Source organism: Macaca thibetana, chromosome 12 (genome assembly GCF_024542745.1).
Source record: "Macaca thibetana thibetana isolate TM-01 chromosome 12, ASM2454274v1, whole genome shotgun sequence".
Classification (NCBI taxonomy): Eukaryota; Metazoa; Chordata; class Mammalia; order Primates; family Cercopithecidae; genus Macaca; species Macaca thibetana.
In genome coordinates, this window is record NC_065589.1 from 91,077,239 (window position 1) to 91,100,066 (window position 22,828).

General features: G+C 39.8%; 1 protein-coding gene across 5 annotated transcripts in view; it reads left to right on the forward strand.

Annotated features, from left to right (window-relative positions):
* CACNB4 (calcium voltage-gated channel auxiliary subunit beta 4) overlaps positions 1 to 22,828 on the forward strand; it is a 267,014-nt gene that overhangs the window by 205,744 nt on the left and 38,442 nt on the right. For 4 of the 5 annotated variants that reach the window (XM_050752461.1, XM_050752464.1, XM_050752466.1 and 1 more), the window contains 4 exons: positions 11,413 to 11,532; positions 13,888 to 14,010; positions 18,210 to 18,340; positions 22,108 to 22,184. In XM_050752461.1, coding sequence (XP_050608418.1) covers positions 11,413 to 11,532; positions 13,888 to 14,010; positions 18,210 to 18,340; positions 22,108 to 22,184 — 451 coding nt within the window. Of the gene's footprint in view, positions 1 to 11,412; positions 11,533 to 13,887; positions 14,011 to 18,209; positions 18,341 to 22,107; positions 22,185 to 22,828 lie in introns of those variants that run through there. The other variant, XM_050752467.1, reaches the window with a different exon arrangement.

The following is a 22,828-nucleotide window of genomic DNA, read 5'->3' on the forward strand; positions in this document are numbered from 1 at the left end:
AGAGTCTTAGTAAATTTAACACAATTTCAAATAACATACTAGATTATTTTACAATGTGATTTTCTGACTTAACAATTTCACATTTTATTAGTTGGAGGTCTGTGTCATACTCCTGGGCTCAAGAAATTCTCTTTTTTCAGACTCCAGAGTAGCAGAGACTATAGGCATGTGCCATGGTGCCTGGCTACATGCTCTTCTATTTTACAAATGAGCCATACTTTTTAAAAACACGTCTTCTGTGGATAACATGTGTCTGTTTTTATACCAAGACCATATTGTTTTAGGTACTATAGCTTTGTAGTATATTTTGAAGTCAGGTTATGTGATGCCTCCAGCTTTGTTCATTTTGCTCAGGATTTGTGTGTGTATGTGTGTGTGGCTATTTGAGGTCTGGTTCCATATGAATTTTAGATTTTTGTTTTCTATTTCTTTGAAGAATGTTATTGGTATTTTGATAGAGAAGAATCTGGAGATTGCTTTGGGTAATATGGTCATTTTAATAATATTAATTTTTTTGATCCATGAACATGGGATGTCTTTCCATTTGTGTTTTCTTCTATTTCTTTCATCAGGGTTTTGTAGCTTTTGTTGTAAGGGTCTTTCACCTCCTTAGTTAAATGTATTCATAGATATTTTATTATTATTATTATCTTATAACTATTGTAAATGGGATTGCTTTCTTTATTCCTTTTTCAGCTAGTCTATTATTGGTGTATAGAAACAATACTGATTTTTGTATGTTTATTTTGTATCCTGCAACATTACTGAATTTATCAATTCTAAGAGTTTTTTGGTGGAGTCTTTAGGTTTCTATATATTTAAGATCATGTCATCCGTAAAGAGGAACAATTTGACTTCTCATTTCCATCTGGATGCCTTTTATTTCTTCCTCTTACCTGATTGCTCTGGCTAAAACTTTCAGTATATGTTGAATAACAGTAGCGAAAGTGGGCATCTTTGTTCCAGTTCTTAGAGGATTCAGCATGATGTTAGCTGTGGGTTTGTCATACATGGACTTTATTACATTGATATATGTTCCTTTTATCCCTAATTCGTTGAGAATTTTTATCATGAATGGGTGTTGACTTTTGTCAAATGAGTTTTCTTCATCTGTTGAGATGATCATATGGTTTTTGTCTTTCAGTCTGTTGATGCAATGTGTCACATTTATTGACTGGCATATGTTGAATCATCCTTGCATCCCTGGGATAAATCCCACTTGATAAATCCCACGTGATGTTTTTGATATGTTGAATTCCATTTGCTAGTATTTTGTGGAGATTTTAAAATTATTTTTATCTTTTTTAGAGACAGAGTTTTGATCTGTTGCCCAAGCTGGAGTGCAGTGGCATGATCATAGCTCATTACAGCCTTGAACTCCTAAGCTCAGGTAATTCTCCTGCCTCAGCCTCCCTAAGTGCTGGGATTACAGGCATGCACCACCACACTTGGTCTTGTTGAGGATTGTTGTGTCTTATTCATCAAAGATATTGGCATTGACCCTTCGTTTTCTTTTTTTGCCTCGTCCTTTTTTCTATTTTTATTCCTTTCTCATATTAATGAGTGAAGAGATAGGTTGTTCATCTTTTTCTTATTAACTTGTTAGAGCTCTTTGGATATGAAGGATATTAAACCCGAGTCACTTATGTGATAATGTTTTCTTTTTGTCATTTTCATTTTGACTATTTTATTATTTTTCCCAGACAGATGTTTTAAAATTTTTACTTAGTGAGATTTATCAATCTTTTCTTTTCATGGCTTCTGAACTTTTTGGCATGCTATTTTAAAACTTTAGCATAGTTTCTGCTACTGGTAGTGGGTGTGTGTTTATATACATATATATGTATATTTTAATATATATGTGTTTATATATAATATTGCCTTTAAATACCTTCATCTACAATTTATTTTTATATAACATATAAGACTGATTGTGATGGCTCATGCCTGTAATCTCAGCACTTTGGGAGGCTCAGTTGGGTAGAGTGCTTGAGGTCAGGAGTTCGAGACCAGCCTGATCAGCATGGCAAAATGCCATCTTTATGAAAAATACAAAAATTAGCTGGGCATGGTGGCACATGCCTACAGTCCCAGCTACTAAGAAGCTGAGGCACGAGAATTGCTTGAGCCTAGGGGGCAGATGTTGCAGTGAGCCAAGATCATACCTCTGCACTCTAGCCTGGGCAACAGAACAAGACTTTGTCTCAGAAAAAAAAAAAAGATATAAAATAGGGATCTATTTTTTTTTTCCAGTTGGCTAGCTCAGTTTCCCAACACTATTAATTGGATGGTCATTCTTTTCCCTTTGATTTACAGTTTCCTATATCATACATTAGTCTCCCATACAGAGCAGTCAGTTTGTGGTCTCGCAATTTCATTGATCTGCGCCAGTACCAAACATGTTTAACTTTTGTAGTTTTGTATATTTTCATATCTATTAAAAAGGCTAATTATCTTTTATTCTTCTTTTAACATTTTTTTCTAAACAGTTTCTGGATTTTAATATTTCCAGTCAACTTGCGTATCATTCTGTCAAGTTAAAATTGATTTTATTCTTCACTGGTCTTTCCTGCATGATTTCCAGCAACCCCTGGAGGCAGGAAGAATGTACGCCCTTTGGGTGAAGTCTGGGCAGTATTGGGGTCTCCATTTAAGGTTCTCACCTTCCCCCTGAAGCCATCTCATTGATTTTTTCATTCAGCAAATAGTTTGGAGCTCCTATGAAGCTTTGTGCTAGGAACTCTGAGGACCACAAAACTGATAAGACATGAGTCCTGCCTGAAATGAAGTAGAGGCTTTACTGTGGTTTCAATTGTGTCTTCAGCGACCTCTTGGGGAAGCCCTTCTGTTTTTGATGGCATACCTGGATTCAGTTAGCCGTGCATACACATTCCCTTAATGGGAAACTTTAGCCAGTTTTTTAAAAAAAAATCATTCCAAAGAGTTATTTAAAGATGTTTTTTCATCACACGGTTCCTGGGGCTAAGAAATGACATGGGCAAGACTCGAGTCCTTTTCCCTACTTTCTTCCTGTCTTCTAAACCAAGCTACATTATTCTTTTTTATCTGACAGAAGGAAGTCTTTTCTTTTTTTTAAAGACACAAGTGATTGCCTAAAGCTACTTTTAGGGGAAACATATATACTGTTGTCGTATCTCTAATCTGACTCTCAGGAAAACAGACCGCAATGTAAAAATAGTGTTGGGTGTGCTGCTTTGTAAACCACTCTGGGGGCCACGTGAGAAGAAAGCGTCTCTCAGTCAATCACTTTTCCAGAAGTCACAGAAGTCTGTGTTTTCAAGCAACGATCAGCGCCTCATCAGCAGGCAGCACTGCTTCTACCAGCAGCATATTCAGGATTTCCTGAACAAATACTGCGATTTCCTTTTTAACGTCTCTGCTGAAACTAGATTAGTGCAGTTTGAGCAGCCACCCTGGAATGAAGCCCTTGTGCCAGGGCTAACGCTGCCAAGTGCAAGTGCCAGGATCAGCCAGCGGGAGCCACCCTGTCGTATACCCGTGTCATGTAGGTTGATCAGAAGCTCTCATGAAGTTTTGACTAGGCAGAGTGGGTCTCTAGAGCAGCTGCTCAGTGTCGCATGATGTTATTCTGTGACCTGTATATAGTAAAGCTTGGTTGCTGGAGGCCACCTTCTCCCAGTAGGTGATCACTTTCCCTTTCCCAGAAGGAAAGTGAGCTCCACAATCTCACTGTCCCTACTGTTAAAATAAAGTTCTTGTTGGATGCAAAAATGATCATGGGTGTTTTCAACTTCTGTTACTCCTTAGTCTCACAGAAGGGTTTTGATGTATTGCTAATTGTGCTTATTGATATAGCACTTCTTACATACCTGTAAAATATTACGTGCTGATTATCACAGCAGTTTTTGCCCAAAAGCATCCATATCAAGTAATCTTTGTTTTTTGTTCTTTCCCCAGTGTATATGTTAAACCACATGAAATTACAACTGCAATGTTTGCAATTTCATGATTCAACCTAATGTAAAAGGAATCTACCCTCTTGCTACCACCATTACCATTGGTTTAACTTGCAAATCTGCTTGTAGCTCACATCTCAGTTTCTCCTTTCTCAGAAGTGCCTAAATGGCCATGGCTGGTACTTTGAACTATACTGTATATTTATATATAATTATAATTTAATTACAAGAAATAATCTGTAAATAAGTGGTGTGAACATAATCCGAGGCATTATCATTTTAGAGAAAAAGAAAACTCTCACTAGTACCTTAGAATCACCTACCAAGAACTAAAATGCTGAAGAAAAATTTTGTGATTAGAGTAGAAACTCAAAGAAATTCACAAACCAAAACCTTGGTAGCCTACAGATATGTGAATGCAGAAATAGTGAACATGTCTTTTGAAAAGCAGTCTGCTGTTCACTTCCCATGATCTCAGATTGGCATTTTTAAATTTACATCTATCATTGTAAATTAGTGAGATTCTTGTGTTTGATTAATATTAACAAAATACTGAGGAAGGTTGTTTTGTTTTACTGAAGGCGACTAAAATGTTTGATGTTTTAACGTAAGTTTTTGCACCAGATTTTATAGGGCAAATTTTAAAAAATGAGTCTACCACACCCTAGGTCCCCCAGTAGTGATCTATGAGAGTGTGTGGAATGGGAGGATGTTCGTGTTGCCTGTCTGAGCCTCAGAGGCCTCATCCGTACAGCGTGGATAATCATAACTTACTTCTTAGGGTTGATGAGATAATAATATCTATAAGTTAGTGAGGGATGAGCAAACATTCATTCTCTTCCTCTTCCTTTTAACAGCCTTCTATGAATGTGCTCCTTTGCTACCCTTGACTGCTCTTTGAAACCTAAAAAGGAACCTTAGATTAATAGCTGGGGCTGAACTTTAGGTCTTCCATCCAATAAGAGTGAGCTGCTGTGATTGTTAAGCAGAACTCGTCTTACTTTTTTCAACCAACATTTTTGAAAACCTATTTATGAGAATCCACGCAAGGTACCTTAAAGAAAAGTTGTCATCTCGGAGATACAATTTCAAGAGATTCTCACTCCACCAACGTACTGGGAATGTATACTTATCCAGTGCTCTGGATTTAGGCAATGAAGTCTGTAATTAAAAAAAAAAAACAAAACTCATGCTATGAGGGTGAAGTTGCTAATAATTAGCATCACACCAAGTAAGTACAACCTTGGTCAATTAACCACCCGAGAAGAACTTAAAATCATGGAACAAAGAAGAGAGAGATTCTGATGGGAGTGACTGTGTCTTTCTTTGTACAAACTCGAGGTCCTGCCATGCCAGGCAGTGTAGGGCCTACGTACTTGGAGACACAGCCCGGACCCTGCTAGGCTGGGTGCCCTAGCAAAGAGCTCTGGACATGTTTGATAAAGGGGGTGAAGGAAAAAGAAAGTGTATTTGCAAGAAAGGGAGGGGCCGGCCTGTCAAGATAAAGATAGCCTAATGGCAACCTTGTAGGTGAGTTATATTCACTCATCTACCCAGGGAAATCTGGGAAAGTCACCAAGAATGGGCTGTGTTCCTTCTGCAATGTGGAGAAATGCATTGTCAAGTCATTACAAACTTAGCAGAGAAAAACGGGCACAAACTCATTGGGAGTGATATATTTCTCTGAGCGTTTCATGATCGCTTAGTCTACTTAATGCACCTTATTTATTTATTTATTTATTTTGAGACAGAGTCTTACTCTGTTGCCCAGGCTGGAGTGCAGTGGCATGATCTCGGCTCACTGCAACCTCCTTCTCCCAGATTCAAACAATTCTCCTGTCTCAGCCTCCCAAAGAGCTGGGATTACAGGTGTGTACCACCACACCCAGCTAATTTTTGTATTTTTGTAGAGAGAGGGTTTCACAACGTTGGCCAGGCTGGTCTTGAACTCCTGACCTCAGGTGATCCACCTGCCTTGGCCTCCCAAAGTGCTGGGATTACAGGCATGAGCCATGGCACCTGGCCCAGTGCAACTCTTAAAATGCCACATTTACACCAAGATTAGCATTCGTTTATCTGATCCAGAAGGGGAAACTGACATTTTGAATGTCTACTACCACACAGCCCAATATGGTAGCCACTAGCTACAGGTAGAATTTAAATTTAAATTAATTAAAAGGCAGTAACACTTTAAAATTCTAAAAAATTAAATTAAAAATTCAGCGTATTAGTCTCTCTAGTCACATTTCAAGGGCTCAATAACCACATGTGGATTGTGGCTGCCATAGTAGACAGCGTCCATGTCCATCATTGCAGTAAAAGTTCCTTCGGACAGCACTGGTTTAGTAGCATCAGCATTACGCTTATGCACTATGTTGTACATGTATTATCTTATTGATTCTCAAATCAATCCCAAAGAAGGACTTCATTCTCATTTTGCAGATGAGGCAAGAATCCCCAGGAAAATGAGCAGTTCTCTCTCATGTAGTGGCCACTCTAGTATCCGACTGATGGTCAGCATTCAGTGAATGGAGAGCTAAGCTAGGTTGTGAGAGACTGGGATTGTGGGGCTAGGAGGCCCAGCACTTCCAACAGTGGCAAGATTCTGTTCCAGTATGATTGCATTTTATTGTATTTATTTATTTATTTGAGACAGAGTCTTGTTTTGTCTTTCAGGCAGAGTGCTTTGGCATGATCATGGCTCACTGGAGCCTCGACCTTGCAGGCTCAAGTAATCCTCCCACCTCACCCTCCCAAGTAATGGGACTATAGGTGCACACTACCATGCCTGACTAATTTTGTTTTAAATTTATTTTTTGTAGATATGGGGCCTTACTATGTTACCTAGGCTGGTCTCAAACTCCTGGGCTCAAGCAATTCTCCTGCCTCAGCCTCCCAAAGTGCTGGGATTTCAGGCATGAGCTACCATGCCCGGCCTGGTTGCATTTTAAAATCAAACCTTTGTAGACCCTTGCCTCTCCTTGCTGTAATTTAATGATTTGCCTAAATACTAAAATTACTCATAAAAAGAGAAAGTCTATTTCCGTTTTAAAAGGACAAGGTAAGTAAGTAGATGCGTCGTCCTGAGCTGGGAATGGAGAATAGCTGCAAATAGGCACAAGGTTTCTTTTGAGGGGTTAGAAATGTTCTATTCGATTGTGATATAAATTGTCTCCTGTAAATTTATTAAAAATCATTGAATTGTACACTAAAAATGTGTGAATTTTATGTATATGTAAGTTATACTTCAATAAAGCTATTTTTAAACAAAGAACAATCCTAAGACTCTAGGGCAGCCAAAAATTTAATGTGAAAAAGCTGCCAGACCTTTAATTAGTGGGTCAAAGTTTAATTGCTGGTATTTTCCAAATTTCCCCCATGATGTTGAAAAAGAAATGATGTTTCATCTGAAACCAAACACCAGGAAACTCTACAAGGTGTGCATTATTATCTACATTTTCTAACAGGGGAAATTAGGACTCAGAAGGTTAAATAACTTGCTTAAGATTCACAGCCAACTAGAACTGGTGACAGCGTCAAACCCAATACTGTCTGGCTCCAACAGCCATGGCTGCTGTCCTGTTGATATCATGCACCCTCTCTCTGTGAATGAGAAGAAGCCCTTGCATTGTTTCACTTAAGATCATCTTCCTTCTCTCAGAAGACCACAGCTAGCTGATTTTCCAGTGTTACTATCTGCATTTTGCCTTTTGTACTTGAGAAGATTCCCTAAAGGGAAAAAAGACTAGACCAAAATATCTTTCTTTTTTTTTTTTTTTTTGAGACAGGGTCTGGCTCTGTCACCCAGGCTGGAGTGCAGTGGCGTGATCTTGGCTCACTGCAATATGACTTTATCACTACATGGTATGACTTGCAGAGGTGTCTGCATAAGAGCTTTTGAAGGACTAGTCACTGTCATGTTTCTTGCACGTGGGTTAACAGCCCAGTTTTAGATCACTTGATACATTGGGTAGCTTGCTCCTACCTGTTTTAAGAAACAGAATGCTAGAAAATTATAAGCTGATGGGGCTTCCATCAGGTCTCTCCAGCTTTGGCCAGGCCTAGTAACATTTGTGTCTTCAGTTGTGTTCTCTTAGCATCTAACATTCTTTCCTTCTTGCCATCTCTCTGTCTTTTCGATCGTTAACTATTTAACCAGATATCTGGGTGATGCCTCTCCAACCTGTCCTGGTCTTACTAAGCCTCGCATGGCCACCTGCCCTTCCTGGATACTTCCAGGGGTCAGGCCCAGGCAGTTTCCTTCTAGCCTCTCTAGCTCACTTGCTCTTCCCTCTGTGCCTTTGTAAACAACACAGATCCTTTCCTTTATCTTTTCCTTCCTTTTTTTCTGGGATATGTTCATACTCCCTTTCAACTAGTTGAAACAAAATAAACCAAACCAAACCAAAAATAAATAAAAACAAGAAACCAAGCCGGTATCAAGCCCGCAGAACATGTCTGTGGGCCAAATTTGGACTCTTGAATGTTGGACTTTTGCTTTTTCATATACAAAGCAATGGAGATGACGTTAAAAAAAAAAAAAGTAAATGTTGTGATGATATAACACTGATTATGAAAATGGGTATCACAGTGCTTTATTTTTCCCTCTACCAATATCCTTAGAAACAGGGAGTAAACAGAAACTTCTGCTTCTACACATTGGCCATAGTAGAGTTTATTAGATTTGAGACTCTTACAATGTCGTTCACATTTCAACATAAAGTTCATTTGTAGGAGTCCCTGAGTCACTTCTTGTGTACTCAGAGATAATTAAATGCCAGGATTTGAAAAGTTGTTAAGGTAGTTGCAGGAAATCAGCTGTCTTCTAGTGGCAGTAGTGGAGTGTGTATTCAGCTGCTTGACTCACTACCCCAGCAGGCAGCTTGCTTTTTTTGTGAACTGTAGGCACTAACCATCCCCAGAACATGTTTTCAAAACTAGGCAAGTGCCTTCTTACTGACTTATATTCCATAGTCTCACTTGATACTCCCAATGTCTTCACAGCAGCCAGTCCAGCTCCCTTAGGATGGTCCATCACATATCACATTTCCAGCAAAGCATTGCCTAGGACTAACTCCAAATTGTTTCCTTCGGTATTTTAGAAACACTGGGTCAGGCACAGTGGTTTACGCCTATAATCCCAGCACTTTGGGAGGCCAAGGCAGGAGGATCGCCTGAGCCTAGGAATTTGAGACCAGCCTGGGCAACATGACAAGGCCCCATCTCTACAAAAAAAAAAAAAAAAAAAAGAAAAAGAAAAATTGAAATATTGTTGTTGTTGTTTTTTCCGTCTTCTTCTGGATTTTATGCAGGTGTACCTAAATTCAGACAAAAGATGTGTTCTGAGAGAACTCTCTGGTTTAAAGGACTTCAAGATAGCTCTCTTTTTAGGCAATGAATATGTCTATGAAACAGTCACCCTGCGCTGATTCGTTTTGTAGGTCCAAAATTTTTCCCTAGTAGATTTGCACGGAGGAATTTCATTATAATTCAGTTAACAAATACATTTCCTCTATAAAGGGCACTTTCAGAAGCACTACATAAAGTACATGGATTTGGACACATTCCGATTATCAGGTTTATAGGACATTTTCTATGCAGTAAATACAGTAAGAAAAATGGCTACATTTCAAGATGGGTTATTGTGTATATATAATCATTGAGAAATTAATGCTTTTTGTTTTTATCAATGTGAAAATGTCAGCACTAGGAAACGAGGATGAAAAAGTTGATTTATTGTGTGCCTGTTATGTGCCAGATCCTGGAGTAGGTATTTTAATGTCAAATGCAGCTCAGTGTGGGATGTGAATCTGCTGGCTCTAAGGCTGAACTACCTGCGTTTGAATCTCAGCCTTCCCACTGCTGTGAGGATTCAGTGAGAAAGAGTGTCCAAAGTATCTAGCCCATGCTGGTGTGATAGCAAGAACTCAGTAAGTAGGCAGTGTCCCTCTTTAATAGACAAGGAGACTGTCTCAGAGTGGTCCAGTAACTTCTATAATGTTTTCTGCAGTACGTTGCAGAGGCAAAATTTGGAACCAGGGCTTGACTGGGCACTCTGATAAAACCGCTAGCCAGGAGTTCTTGTTCTAGGCTGCTGGGAAAATCTATGCTACCTTTGCTAGAATGATGGCCTCTACTGAGAGACAAAGTTGCTCTTAAAGCCAGCAAATTCACAAATAAACATTTCTACATGTAGAAAAACTTTCAAAGGGCCAGATTCAGCAGTCAACTATTTCTTAAAGCTCTTCTTCCCCGCAGTGGACAGCAAATTCTCAGCTATATAGATAGGTCTATGTTTTTGAAAACCTGTGCATGATTTATGAAACATATCAAATACACCAGTCCTCCCAATACCTCTGCTGTGTAAATGTTACCATCTATGCAAATATCAACTTCTAATGCCAGCTTAAGGAAACTGTAAGGATGATGTTCCTGTAGCAGCCATAAGACAAACCTCCGGGGTTTTTTGTGGGGGGAGGCATGGAGGGGGTGGTTGACTTTTTAACTTGGCCACATCAGTCAGACTGGATTTCAGTGCTTTTTTTTTTTTTTTTTTTTTTTTTTGAGGTGGAATCTTGCTCTGTCACCCAGTCTGGAGTGCAATGGCGCCGGCTCGGCTCACTGCAGCCTCTGCCTCACTCCTGCCTCAGCCTCCCAAGTATCTGGGATTACAGGCGCCCGCCACCACGCCTGGCTAATTTTTGTATTTTTAGTAGAGACGGGGTTTCACTATGTTAGCCAGGCTGGTTTCAAACTCCTGACCTTGTGATCCGCCCACTTGGGCCTCCCAAAGTGCTGGGATTACAGGCGTGAGCCACCGCGCCCAGCCTTCAGTGCTATTTAAATAGCTCTTCTAGTGTGGGCTTCAACTGAGAACATCCCTGTTTTCATCCTCAAGGTTGTTTTTCTGCTCAGTGTTCTTGTTGACCACGTCTGGGCCGCTGCAGGACAATGAAGTTTTAGTAGTGAAAGAGTTCAATAGTGTTGACACTGAAACTGGAAAATCATTTTACTAATGTAGGATGATGCTTTACTATATTGAAATCTTAGACAAATAGATGACCCATAGCCCCAATACAGGTAGGATTTATCTTTTGTAATAAGCTGAGTCTCTTTTTCCTTTAGATGTATATGTAAAAGAGAAGATGGATGAAAACTAACGTTTCACAAGTGATATGGGCTTAATATAGCACAAAAACAAGAAGAATTGGTGCTGAGTATCACATAATTTTTATTGCAGTTTACTTCCTAGCACTTAATCTAGTCAAAATATTTTTCTTCACAACATTGCTACTTTCCGAATAACTCAGACGCTTAACTATATTCTGTCATCTAAATTTATATCTGCAATAAGGCATGGAGTGTGTGCATCAAATTTTAGGCAAATGAAAAGAACTCGCCCCAGGATACTGTTATGGATGTGACAATTTAAGAAGCTACACATCATCTCAAACTATTCTGTTTTCTTTGCCAGGGTTCAGCGGATTCCTACACAAGCAGGCCGTCTGACTCCGATGTCTCTTTGGAAGAGGACCGGGAAGCAATTCGACAGGAGAGAGAACAGCAAGCAGCTATCCAGCTTGAGAGAGCAAAGGTGACTCTCTTTCCCTCTCTTTAGCTCACAAGTGGGTCGCTGCTCAGTGGCTACCAGCTGCTCTTCCCCTACCTCACACATTTCTGGAATAATCATTTCGTGATTATTCTAATAAGCCTCCAGATTGGGAAGCTCTCTGATCCCTTCACCTCTAGTTGAGGTTAGTTAACATCTCCAAAGGGGCATTTCCTCAGAACCTTCACCTTTTTGTATTTGGTTTAGTGGTGAATTATTGGGTATCTTCCAACTTAGCAATATCAAGCCTCCCATGCCCAGTGTTGGCAGAGAGCCCACCAGGTACCAGCTCGCCCTGTCTATTCCTGGCCCCTCCTCGTCCATTACCTCAGCCTTTATTACAGGCCACACGTGTGCTGTTGCTCTGTGGATCGCCCTGTTTGTTTCTCTACTCTTCTCTCTAGCTTTCAGTGTCCCACCTCAAGTTCAGTGTGAAGTTCGGGACTTTGAACAACTCTGAAAAGTGCAGCAAAGACGAGCAATAAAGGCCATTGCCAAAATAGACCTTCAGATATTCCACAAGGAGAGGCCTCCATAGAAATCGCTGCATCCACAGGAAGCAGCAAGGAAACACTTGCACAGTTGAAAGTTAGAACCAGAACAGTCACTAGGGATCTCCCATTCTGTGTGCTTCCAACTTCGTTTTGTTTGTTTTCTGATTTTTTGAAGCACAGACCCCTTTTGTCCATTGACATTTTATGCACAATAGCAAAATACAAGACAAGGTCATGGCCAGTCTGTCCTCTTTGCCCTCCATGACAGACTCCTAAGGTATATTGATTTAGTCTTTCTGATTTTTAGAAGAAGAAAAAACAGAAGCCCAAATAAAGTGAATTCCTTCCCTTTTCTATTTTTATTGTAAAATCTTTAGAGGTGAGAGGCTGTGCGTGGTGGCTCACACCTGTAATTCTAGCTCCTTGGGAGGCTAAGGTGGGAGGATCACGTACCCAGGAAATAAAGGCTTCAGTGAGCTGAGATCATACCACTGCACTCCAGCCTGGGCAACAGAGCAAAACCCTACCAAAAAAAAAAAAAAAAGAAAAGAAAAAAGAGGGGCCAGGTGCAGTGGCTCATGCCTGTAATCCCAGCACTTTGGGAGGCCGAGGCAGTCAGATCACAAGGTCAGGAGTTATAGACCAGCCTGACCAACATGGTGAAACCCCACCTCTACTAAATACACAATAAAATTAGCCGGGCCTGGTGGCGTGTCCGTGTAATCCCAGCTACTCAGGAGGCTGAGGCAAGAGAATCACTTGAACCCAGGAGGCGGAGGTTGCAGTGAGCTGAGGAGTGCAAAGATCACGCCATTGCACTTCAGCCTGGGTGACGACAAGACTCTGTCTCAAAAAAAAAAAAAAAAAAAAAGAAAAAAAAAAAGAGGTGGGAGGAGAACAATGCAGTCAAATTAGGTGTCTTCATTTGCCTCAACACCTGTGATGTTTGTGCTCTCTTGGTGGAAGGGGCTTTTCTTGCAGTACATGTGAAGGGACATCAGTGAGGTTCTAGCCTCAACTGCTGTTCCCCAGTCAGATTCCCAGCATGAATATATAAGCTGGTAACAAAGCAGCTCAGAATATCAGGAATCTTGTGTCTCACTGTGGCTAATTTTTGTTATAAAATTTTCTTTCAGAATCTGTTTTGTGGCCATTGTGGTCACCCAAATGTGGGTGGCAGCACCGTTTGCTTAGGTTGGTGGTTTACTTGTCCCCACAGGGCTGTGCCAGCCTGAGAGCACTTTGCTGAGAGGCATTTGTGTAAAAAGAGTTTCAAAACCAGCTGTGTTAGCTAGAGAGAAGATGATCTGTGAAGAGCCCTGCCCATCAGCTTTGAGGCTGACTAACCCTTCTTTTCCCTTGAAGGACCAGATAGTCTGTTGTATAGAATTCCACAGGTTTTCAAATCTGGACTATTTCAAAAATACTATTTTATCCTCTTCCCACTTTTTTTTTTCTTTTTAAAAAGACCTAGCACACGTTTCCTGTATTCCAAGGTAAGAAGGTATTGGTTATCATTTAAAATAAGCACAGATTTTAAGATTAGAGAAGAGACTGTCTTTCTCCCCTGCCTTTGTCTATCCCTCTTAATACTTTAGAGCACATTTTAAAATTTGGAATATTGGAAAGTATTGCAGGAGAGGAAAAATGATTGGGCTGATAGGACCGAATCGTTTTCAGAGTCGTCTCTGCGGGTTTCTTGATATTGCCTGAGAATGTAAAACTCATTTGAGATCCCTCTTTGGAAAGTTATTTCTCTTACTACCTGGTACGATCAGAGTTTCAATATTTAAAATGCTCCTCTGTCCTCCCTTCCTCATTCCTTATTCCATGGTTCTGTCCCTAGTCCAAACCTGTAGCATTTGCCGTGAAGACAAATGTGAGCTACTGCGGCGCCTTGGACGAGGATGTGCCTGTTCCAAGCACGGCTATCTCCTTTGATGCTAAGGACTTTCTACACATTAAAGAGGTAAATGTAGAACATACTGTATCCCTTCACCTGCCAAAAAGCTGAAGCTAGGAATCAGCTCTGAGCCAGACTAGCCAGAGGGAGACCCGAGGAGCTGCCAGTGCGGTACCTCATTTAATTTGCTGAGTCTTCCAAATCTAGTCATTTTCATCAAGATTGAGAAGTCTGAGATCATTGCTTGCATTATCACACACTTACAAAGTTAAATCACAGTCAACCCTAAAATTATAGCATGGATTTCCGACAGACCTCTATGATCCTCTGGACACCTTAAATCCCCTTCTGTGACTGCAGAGCCATAAATGTATGGATCCAGTTTAGGAAAATGTAAGTTTGGTGGCATGGCACCTACCCAGAAGGGACTATTTACAGGCGATGTTGTAATTATAGACACGTAGACTATAGTCCTGTGCACCTTGACCACGGAACCAACACTAGAGTGTATAATCATTCAAAGAAAGATTTACAGCTAAGAAAAGGGCAGAGGACTCTGGGAAGCAGAAAGGCAAAAGGGTAAAGTGTTTGAGTAGCCAAGAAGGGTGGATCCAAGACCCCTAGTGGAGGGACAGACCTTTGATAGAAAGAAGAATGCTAATTCATTGTGACAATCAGGGAAAAGATGAGTGCAGGCACAGACACTTCAGGGCCTTGGTAATAAGAAACTGAGGACCCATCAACTTCAACCATGGCCTCTACTTTCTTGATGGTACACGGGGTGAGGATGTCTACATTTGTCTAGAAAACAAGAACTCTTGACCTGAAACATGTGCCCTGGCATCTGAATGGTTAAGTTGATTATGTCTCACCATTCCCATCAAAAATGCCCAAACCATATTCATTAATTGCTAACACCCACTGTGTCCAAGGAGAAGCAGCCCTTGAAAAGGTAAGAGACGTTCTTACATGTCACGTGCACTCACTCACACCAACATTCCAACCTTGTATTTTATTGCTTTCCTGCATTTTATCAATGCCTCAATTTGTCCTGGCTGCTGTTTGAGCTATGTGCTTGTTGATCAGTGATTTTCTCTTCAGTCTGGCAGTTTGATATGTGGCATTGAGCTGATAATCCTATGTGGACCAGAACCGCCTGTTTTTATGTCTTGAAATTATCAGATAAGAAAATATCTTTGAAAGAGAAAGTGCTAATCATTTTAGGGAAATCCAAATAGAGAAGGGTTGGAACAACACCGAGGTGACCTTTGTAGAGAGCTGGCACAAGCTCCCAGAACATCAACACAAATGAACACATTTCTATAATCAAGTTATAGCCTTTCCTCTCATCCATCACTTAGAAGGCTATCTATTATGCACCATGTTAAGTACTTTCTCAGTAACAAATAAAAGCTTAAATGCAGAGAAAAGCTACAACTATGCTTGTCATGTAAGTCAAATGATGATCAAATTAAGCTCTTGAATTTACATAGTGACTTTCTCCCTAGTAACTCAAAAAACTTTCATTCACCCTGAGTCAAATTCTCACTGTGCTTTGGCTGTTTCCTAGAACTAAGTTAAAACATTTTGGGAAGTTGCATTAACCATTTCAGCAAGCCCTTTAAAGTCACTTGGGTGCCATTTAACAAATGAGTGTTCCAGTGGGCTAACTTCATTTCAGGAAATAACTTAAGCCCTAGGAAACTATGACTCATGGTCTGCTTTGTCCTCAACACAGTAAAATTTAAATTCCAGACCTATGCACCTAAGATTCTAAAAGGGTCCCTTTGCCCTTTATTAATTCCAAAATAAACAGACCTATTATTTTAGGCCTGTTATACTAAAATAAAAGACAGGAAAATGGGGAGAAACACCTAAGACCTAGATTGTTCAAGGTTTTATATCACGTCAATTCACATTTCTTTTCTTTCTTTTTTAATTTTTTTGGAGACAGGGTCTTGCTCTGTTTTCGTTGGAGTGCAATGATGCAATCACAGCTCACTGCAGTCTTGAACTCCTGGGCTCAAGTGATCCTCCCACCTCAGCCTCAGCCTCCCAAGTAGCTAGGACTACAGGTGCACTACTACACCCAGCTAATTGTGTAGTGTAGTATAGTGCACTACACTAGCTAATTGTGTAGTACACTAGGTAATTAGTAGTACACTACTACACTAGCTAATAGTGTAGTACACTACACTAGCTAATTGCATAGCTAGCTAATAGTGTAGTACACTACACTAGCTAATTGTGTAGTACACTAGGACTACAGGCACACTACTACACCCAGCTAATTGTGTGTGTGTGTGTCTGTGTGTGTGTAGATGGGGTCTTGCTATGTTGCCCTGACTGACCACAAACTCCTAGCCTCAACTGATCCTTCTACCTCAGCCTTTGAAAATGCTGGGATTACAGGAATGTGCCACCATGCCCAGCCCTCAATTTACATTTATTTCAATGCAATATACTATATGCCACTCATATAATATGCATGGAGAAGCTGTGTGCCTAACAAAGGCCAAATTCTTACCAGACCACATTTCTCATGAGTGTAAAGCTGTTACTCAGAATAACTTAAAGTTTACCCAGAACTTCATGCTATGATAATTCAATGAAACCTTCCATTCCTCCTTCATAATGTATCAGAATCACATATATACACACACACACATATATATTTCACTTTTCTATGAGCTCAGCAAAACAAACTACATATCATTGTTACATTTTGAAAAAAATATATGTGTTTATAAATATATATGTTTTGGGTCAAAGTAGGAGAGAATTGTCTTGCCCAACACTGATAAAAACAGTAAAGGAAGTTTTTAGAATCATCTCCGGAGAGTTTAAACAATAGAGCTGATACCTATTTTGTAGAAGTGACCTAGCAGAAACCTTTCCTTGAGGCAGGGAGCTTGAACTAAATTGCTTTCTGCTCTATAATTCAGCAAATGTATAGTTAGAAATGCAATTTTACTGATCCACCAAATAAGCCCACATTGACAGACTCTCACCCCACACTGGTTGAAGCCTTTACATAGACTTGGGTCTTGAGTTTACATGTCATGGAACTTAACTTAAATGGAAATTCTGGAGTTCCCCTTGGGCTTCAGAGCGTTTGGAAATTACTTGCAAAATTTCACATACAAATATGTAATATGCTCAGACTTTGTAAGAGTAGGCATCTTTTTCTTCAAGTAGTAAGTTGGACATTAATTTGCAAATCTATATTTGAAAGATCATGACTCTTCCCCGGTGAGATTACACTACAAATAGTATCGTGGAATTTTTACCTGAAAGCTTTTGACAAATTATGGACTATTAAATGTATTTCATATCAGACATATCCGTCTTGCCTTCCAGAGTCCCAATTACATTGGTGCATATTTATCCTTGTGAAATATGTTCTTTAAGAATTGGTTAATAATAAATAAAAAAATAAAATAATAAAATAAAATAAATTAAAGTATAATAATAAATAAATAAATAAATAAATAAATAAATAAATAAATAAAGAATTGGTTAGAGCTTCTTGACAAAGACCAAAAGAATCCAAAGGTTAGGACCAGACATTAGTCCAGGGGTTCACAAACTATAGCCCACAGGTCCAGTCTGACCCACTGCCTTTTTTGTAAAGAAAAGTTTTATTGAAACAGAGCCATGCTCAGTTGTTGATGTTTGCCTGAGGCTGCTTTCACACAAGGACAGCAGATTCAACTAATTGTAACAGAGACCACATGGTCGGCAAAGCCTAAAATATTTACTACTTGGACCTTTACAGAAAAAGTTTGCAGAACCCTGCTTTAGTCTATGAATCTACCTCAGATATATAGAGAGATATATACACACACACACACATATATACACACACACAATATAGTTTATATAAAATATAGTACAGGTATATATACACACATATATACATATACAATATAGTTTATATAAAACAGTATAGATATATAGACATATATGCACATATACATATATAATATAGTTTATATAAAATAAAATATAGTATACTATGAGAGTATAGTTTATATAAATATGGTATATAGTATGGTGTATACAATATAGTATACACATACATATAAAATATAATTTATATAAAATATGGTATACACATATACATATAAAATATAGTTTATATAAAATATAGTATAATATCATATCTTATAAATAGCATTTTATTCTTCTTGTCCCCTAAGATTCATAAACAACGTGAAGATAAGTGAATTACTATTGATAGCAATTTTATTTCTGAATTCCAGAAATATAACAATGATTGGTGGATAGGAAGGCTGGTGAAAGAGGGCTGTGAAATTGGCTTCATTCCAAGTCCACTCAGATTGGAGAACATACGGATTCAGCAAGAACAAAAAAGAGGACGTTTTCACGGAGGGTACGTTTCCATCTTTTCTATGCACTTTTTTTTGGTCAGAAAATTGGGTGATATTTTCAAGAGTGTATGCTGTCAAAATAGAAGATGCTTTGCTGTGTGCAAGGTGTTTCTGAAATTGACACAGAAGAGTTTCAGATAGTTCTCTACCTTCTGTGCATGCTGAAGCCTAACACCACTGGAGACCATATGAATTCCATGGCAAAGACTGTTTTCTGTGGCCTCAGCAAGCCCTCCTTGGAACCCAGGCTTTCCTCTAGGAGAGTCACTTCGGGCATTCTTTCTCCACACAGTGAGTGGGAGCTGACCTGAACAAGCATTATGGCTCCTCTTGGTTCACTTACAGACTCTCCCTTAAGCGGGCACATAATGTGATGGTACGTGCAGGTCCCGGCACTGACAGTACCTTCTCCACCCCAGGCTTTTTGTGGCATCTCTTTTCCCCTGGTATTTGGGTGAAGACAGCTTCAGGTGAAACAACCTTTATAGTGAACCACTCAAGTAGCCATGTAGATCTCAGAGTGCAGGTATTTAAAGGCCCCAGGAACACAAGCACAGCTTGAGAGAAGAGAAACCAATTCATCCTGAGTCTGCATGTACCGTGTCGCAGCCTGCACTGAAGCCTTGATTTCATATGTGTTACAATTTTTTGAAAGCTCTAAAATAGAAGCAGCTCTTTCTCTTGACCCTCAACCTCTGTTTTCTGTTGAATGCTTTTCTATTTCAAAAAACTCCTGTGTTCTTTGGGCGCCCACTTTTGTCATAATAAGAACTGCTCCAACAGTAATAGGAGATCACAAAAGTATAGTTACCCCACTTTTAATTATCGATCTTTTTTAGCATATAACTTGCCAATACTATTATTAATATTAATCCCTCTTGTCCCTTGTATTAGTCTGTTCTCATACTTCTTTTTTTTTTTTTTTTCTTAGACGGAGTCTTGCTCTGTCACCTAGGCTGGAGAGCAGTGGCGCAATTTTGGCTCACTTCAACCTCTGCCTCCCAGGTTCAAGCAATTCTCCTGACTCAGCCTCCTGAGTAGCTGGGGTTACCAGTGCGCACCATGCCTGGCTAATTTTTGTATTTTTGGTAGAGGTGGGGTTTCACCATGTTGGTCAGGCTGGTCTCGAACTCTTGACCTTGTGATTTGCCTGCCTCAGCCTCCCAAAGTGTTGGGATTACAGGTGTGAGCCACCGCACCCGGCCTGTTCTCACACTTCTATAAAACTGGATAACTTATGAAGAAAAGAGCTTTAATTGTCATGGTTCTGTAGACTGTACAGGAAGCATGGCAGCATCTGCTTCTGGGGAGGTCTTAGGGAGCTTTTACTGGTAGCAGAAGGCAAAGCAGGAGCAGGTGTCTTACATGACTGGAGCAGGAGGAAGAGACAGGGAGGTGCCACACACTTTTAAACAATCAGATCTCACTGTAACTCACTCACTGTCACAGGAACAGCACCAGGAGATGGTGCCAAACCATTCATGAGGGACTGCCCCCATGGTCCAATCACCTCTCACCAGGCCCCACCTCCAACACTGGGGATTACATCTCAACATGAGATTTCCTGCGGACACAGATCCAAACCATATCATCCCTTTTTTTCTAAACTGTTTGTCTTCCATGCTTCTTTTTAGACACATGGGGAGCATGTTTTCCTGTCTTGGGGTCTTTGCATTTGCTGTTTTTTCTTACTAGAACCTTTCTCTTCACACTTTCACCAGGCCACTCCATCTGCTTTATATCTTTGTTAGATGTCACCCTTTCAGTGACCCCTTTCCTGCCAACTGTATTTAAAATTGTACTCACTCCCCTTCCCTGTAAGTCCCATCCTTTCCTTGACTTAGTTTTCTCTGTTACACTTATTACTCTCAGAAATATTATATGTTTACCTATTTATGTTGTTTGGTACAAGCTGAGCATCCATAATCTGAAAAGCTGAACTCCAGAATGCTCCAAAATTCAAAACTTTTTGAGGACTGACATGATGCTTGAAGGAGATGCTCATCAGAGCATTTTAGATTTCAGACATTTGGATTAGGGATGTTCAGCTAGTAAGTATATAGTGCGAATTTCCAAAATCTGAAAACAATGGAAATCCAAAACATTTCTGCTCCCAAGCATTTTGGATAAGGGATATTCAACCTGTACTGATATGTCCTACTAGTATATGACTCAATAAGGGAAAGGATTTTGTCTCCCCAATGCCACTGTTACATTTTTACTTTCTAAAACAGGGATGTACCATCAATATTTGTTGTATACAACAACTGAATTATTACCATTTTAAAAGCTTTATTATTATTATTTGTTAATTATTACAGCTATGGGCCAAATAACATTTTTGTCAAAGATGATCACACATATGGTGGTGGTCCCATAAGATTATAATACCGTATTTTTATTGTATCTTTTCTAGATTTAGATACACAAATACTAACCACTGTGTTAGAGTCATCTACAGTGTTCAGTATAGTAACATCCTATACAGGTTTGTAGCCCAGAGCAATGGAGTACGCTGTACCATCTAGGTTTGTGTAAGACGCTCTACAGTGCTCACACAGCAACGAAATTGCCTAGTGACACATTCCTCAGAGGATATCCCCATTGTTAAGCCTCTCATAACAGTATATAATTTTTTTTTTTTTTTTTTTTTCCTGAGACAGAGTCTTGCTGTGTCACCCAGGCTGGAGTGCAGTGGCACAATATCGCCTCACTGCAACCTCCGCCTCCCAGGTTCAAGCAATTATCATGCCTCAGCCTCTGGAATAGCTGGCATTACAGGTGCCTGCCACCATGCCTGGCTCAGTTTTGCATTTTTAGTAGAGATGGGGGTTTCACCATGTTGGCCAGGCTGATCTGGAACTTCCGACCTCAGGTGATCCGCCCACCTCAGGTGATCCGCCCACCTTGGTCTCCCAAAGTGGGCTGGGATTACAGCTGTGAGCCACCGCCCCCGGCTGACTATATATACTTTTAAACTAAAAACTTACCTCGTGGCAGTCACAAATAGTAAAGCCAAGAGCTCACAGACATTATTTTGTTTGATCTTTATACCAACCATGTGAGGTGTAGCATCTCCTTCTATAGGTGGGGAACCTAAGGCTCAAAGACATTATGATGTGCCACAGTCCCACAACTAGTAAGTGGCAGAGCTAAGAGGAGAGAGAGATTTTTCTGACTATAGGGACCATACTCTTAAGGACTAAAAGAGAAGGGCGCTGGGGAAGTAGGAAGGTGGCAGCTCCTGATGGCATCTGTGGGCTTCAGGGAAGCTTCCAGAGCACACCTGAGGAGACCAGAGTTGAGGATCTTCCATTCAAATAAATAATATTTTCTGTGACCAATTCCCTATAATCAGTTCTTAACTCTGATGCCCATGTAATCATCTTGTAAGAAGAAATGGTTTCTCCGGGTCTTACTGCTTGTTTTGAGCTGTGTTTGACATCTGACTGGCACATTGGTGCCTGGTGTTAGGTTAACAAGCAGTTCATAAGAACATTCCCGTCAGTGACAGTTTTGCCTGATTTCCGCATTGACTAACTAGAAGAGATGCTTTTGCAAAATATTTCAGGTCTTAACTAGTTCTCCACATTCTCTTAGAAATGAGGTCAAAGAAAACATTTGGACAGATTCTTGAAGTTCTTTATAGCAGAATTTGGTGTGTTTTGAATTATTTAATAGGATGAGGGCCAAAGAAAGCTTTGTACTCTCAAGTTCTATTTTCAAAGAATCTGGGGAGTGAGTCTTTAGTTCCTTTTCTATATCCTAGGAAATCAAGTGGAAATTCTTCTTCAAGTCTTGGAGAAATGGTATCTGGGACATTTCGAGCAACTCCCACATCAACAGGTGAGGGTTTTAGTTAAACTCCTATTCATAGACTGTATTCCTTTTTAAAATATTTGAACACACATGCAAGTATTTTTGCTAATTTGGAAACAATTTGAAGGCTTAATTTAAAGGTTTTTCTAATTAATATTTCATTTCTTATTTGTTTTCTATGGTAATTTGATTTGATTTAAAATGGTACTAAAAAATTCACATTGTTAGAATATAATTTTGAAAAATCTTATTTACCCCCCCGAGTTAATAACTGTCCATTGTGTAAACTGATATTCAAAAAATTCATTATTTTACCTAAGAAACGGACAGACTTTAAGATGGTGAGTAAAAATAAAAAAAGGAAACAAAGTGAAGCAGACTCTCAAGAAAATGCCCTGTTTTCAGTCTCCATGTGGAACTTCAGGATGTATTGGTACAGCCTGAGCTGGGAGGGTTGAAGCAGAGAGTCAGGCAGGGCCCAAATGAGGGACAGCCTCATTTCCATTTGGACAGCAGACAGCCAAGCCCTGGAATTCATGGTAATGAAGAGACAATGGTGGCCTAATTGGGAGTTGTGGTGCATTTGGAAACTATGGAGGTCTTCATGTAGGAATTTTTCTTCTACCACATTCCCTGACTCCTATAGGCTAATTTCATTCTGGCCTAGAACT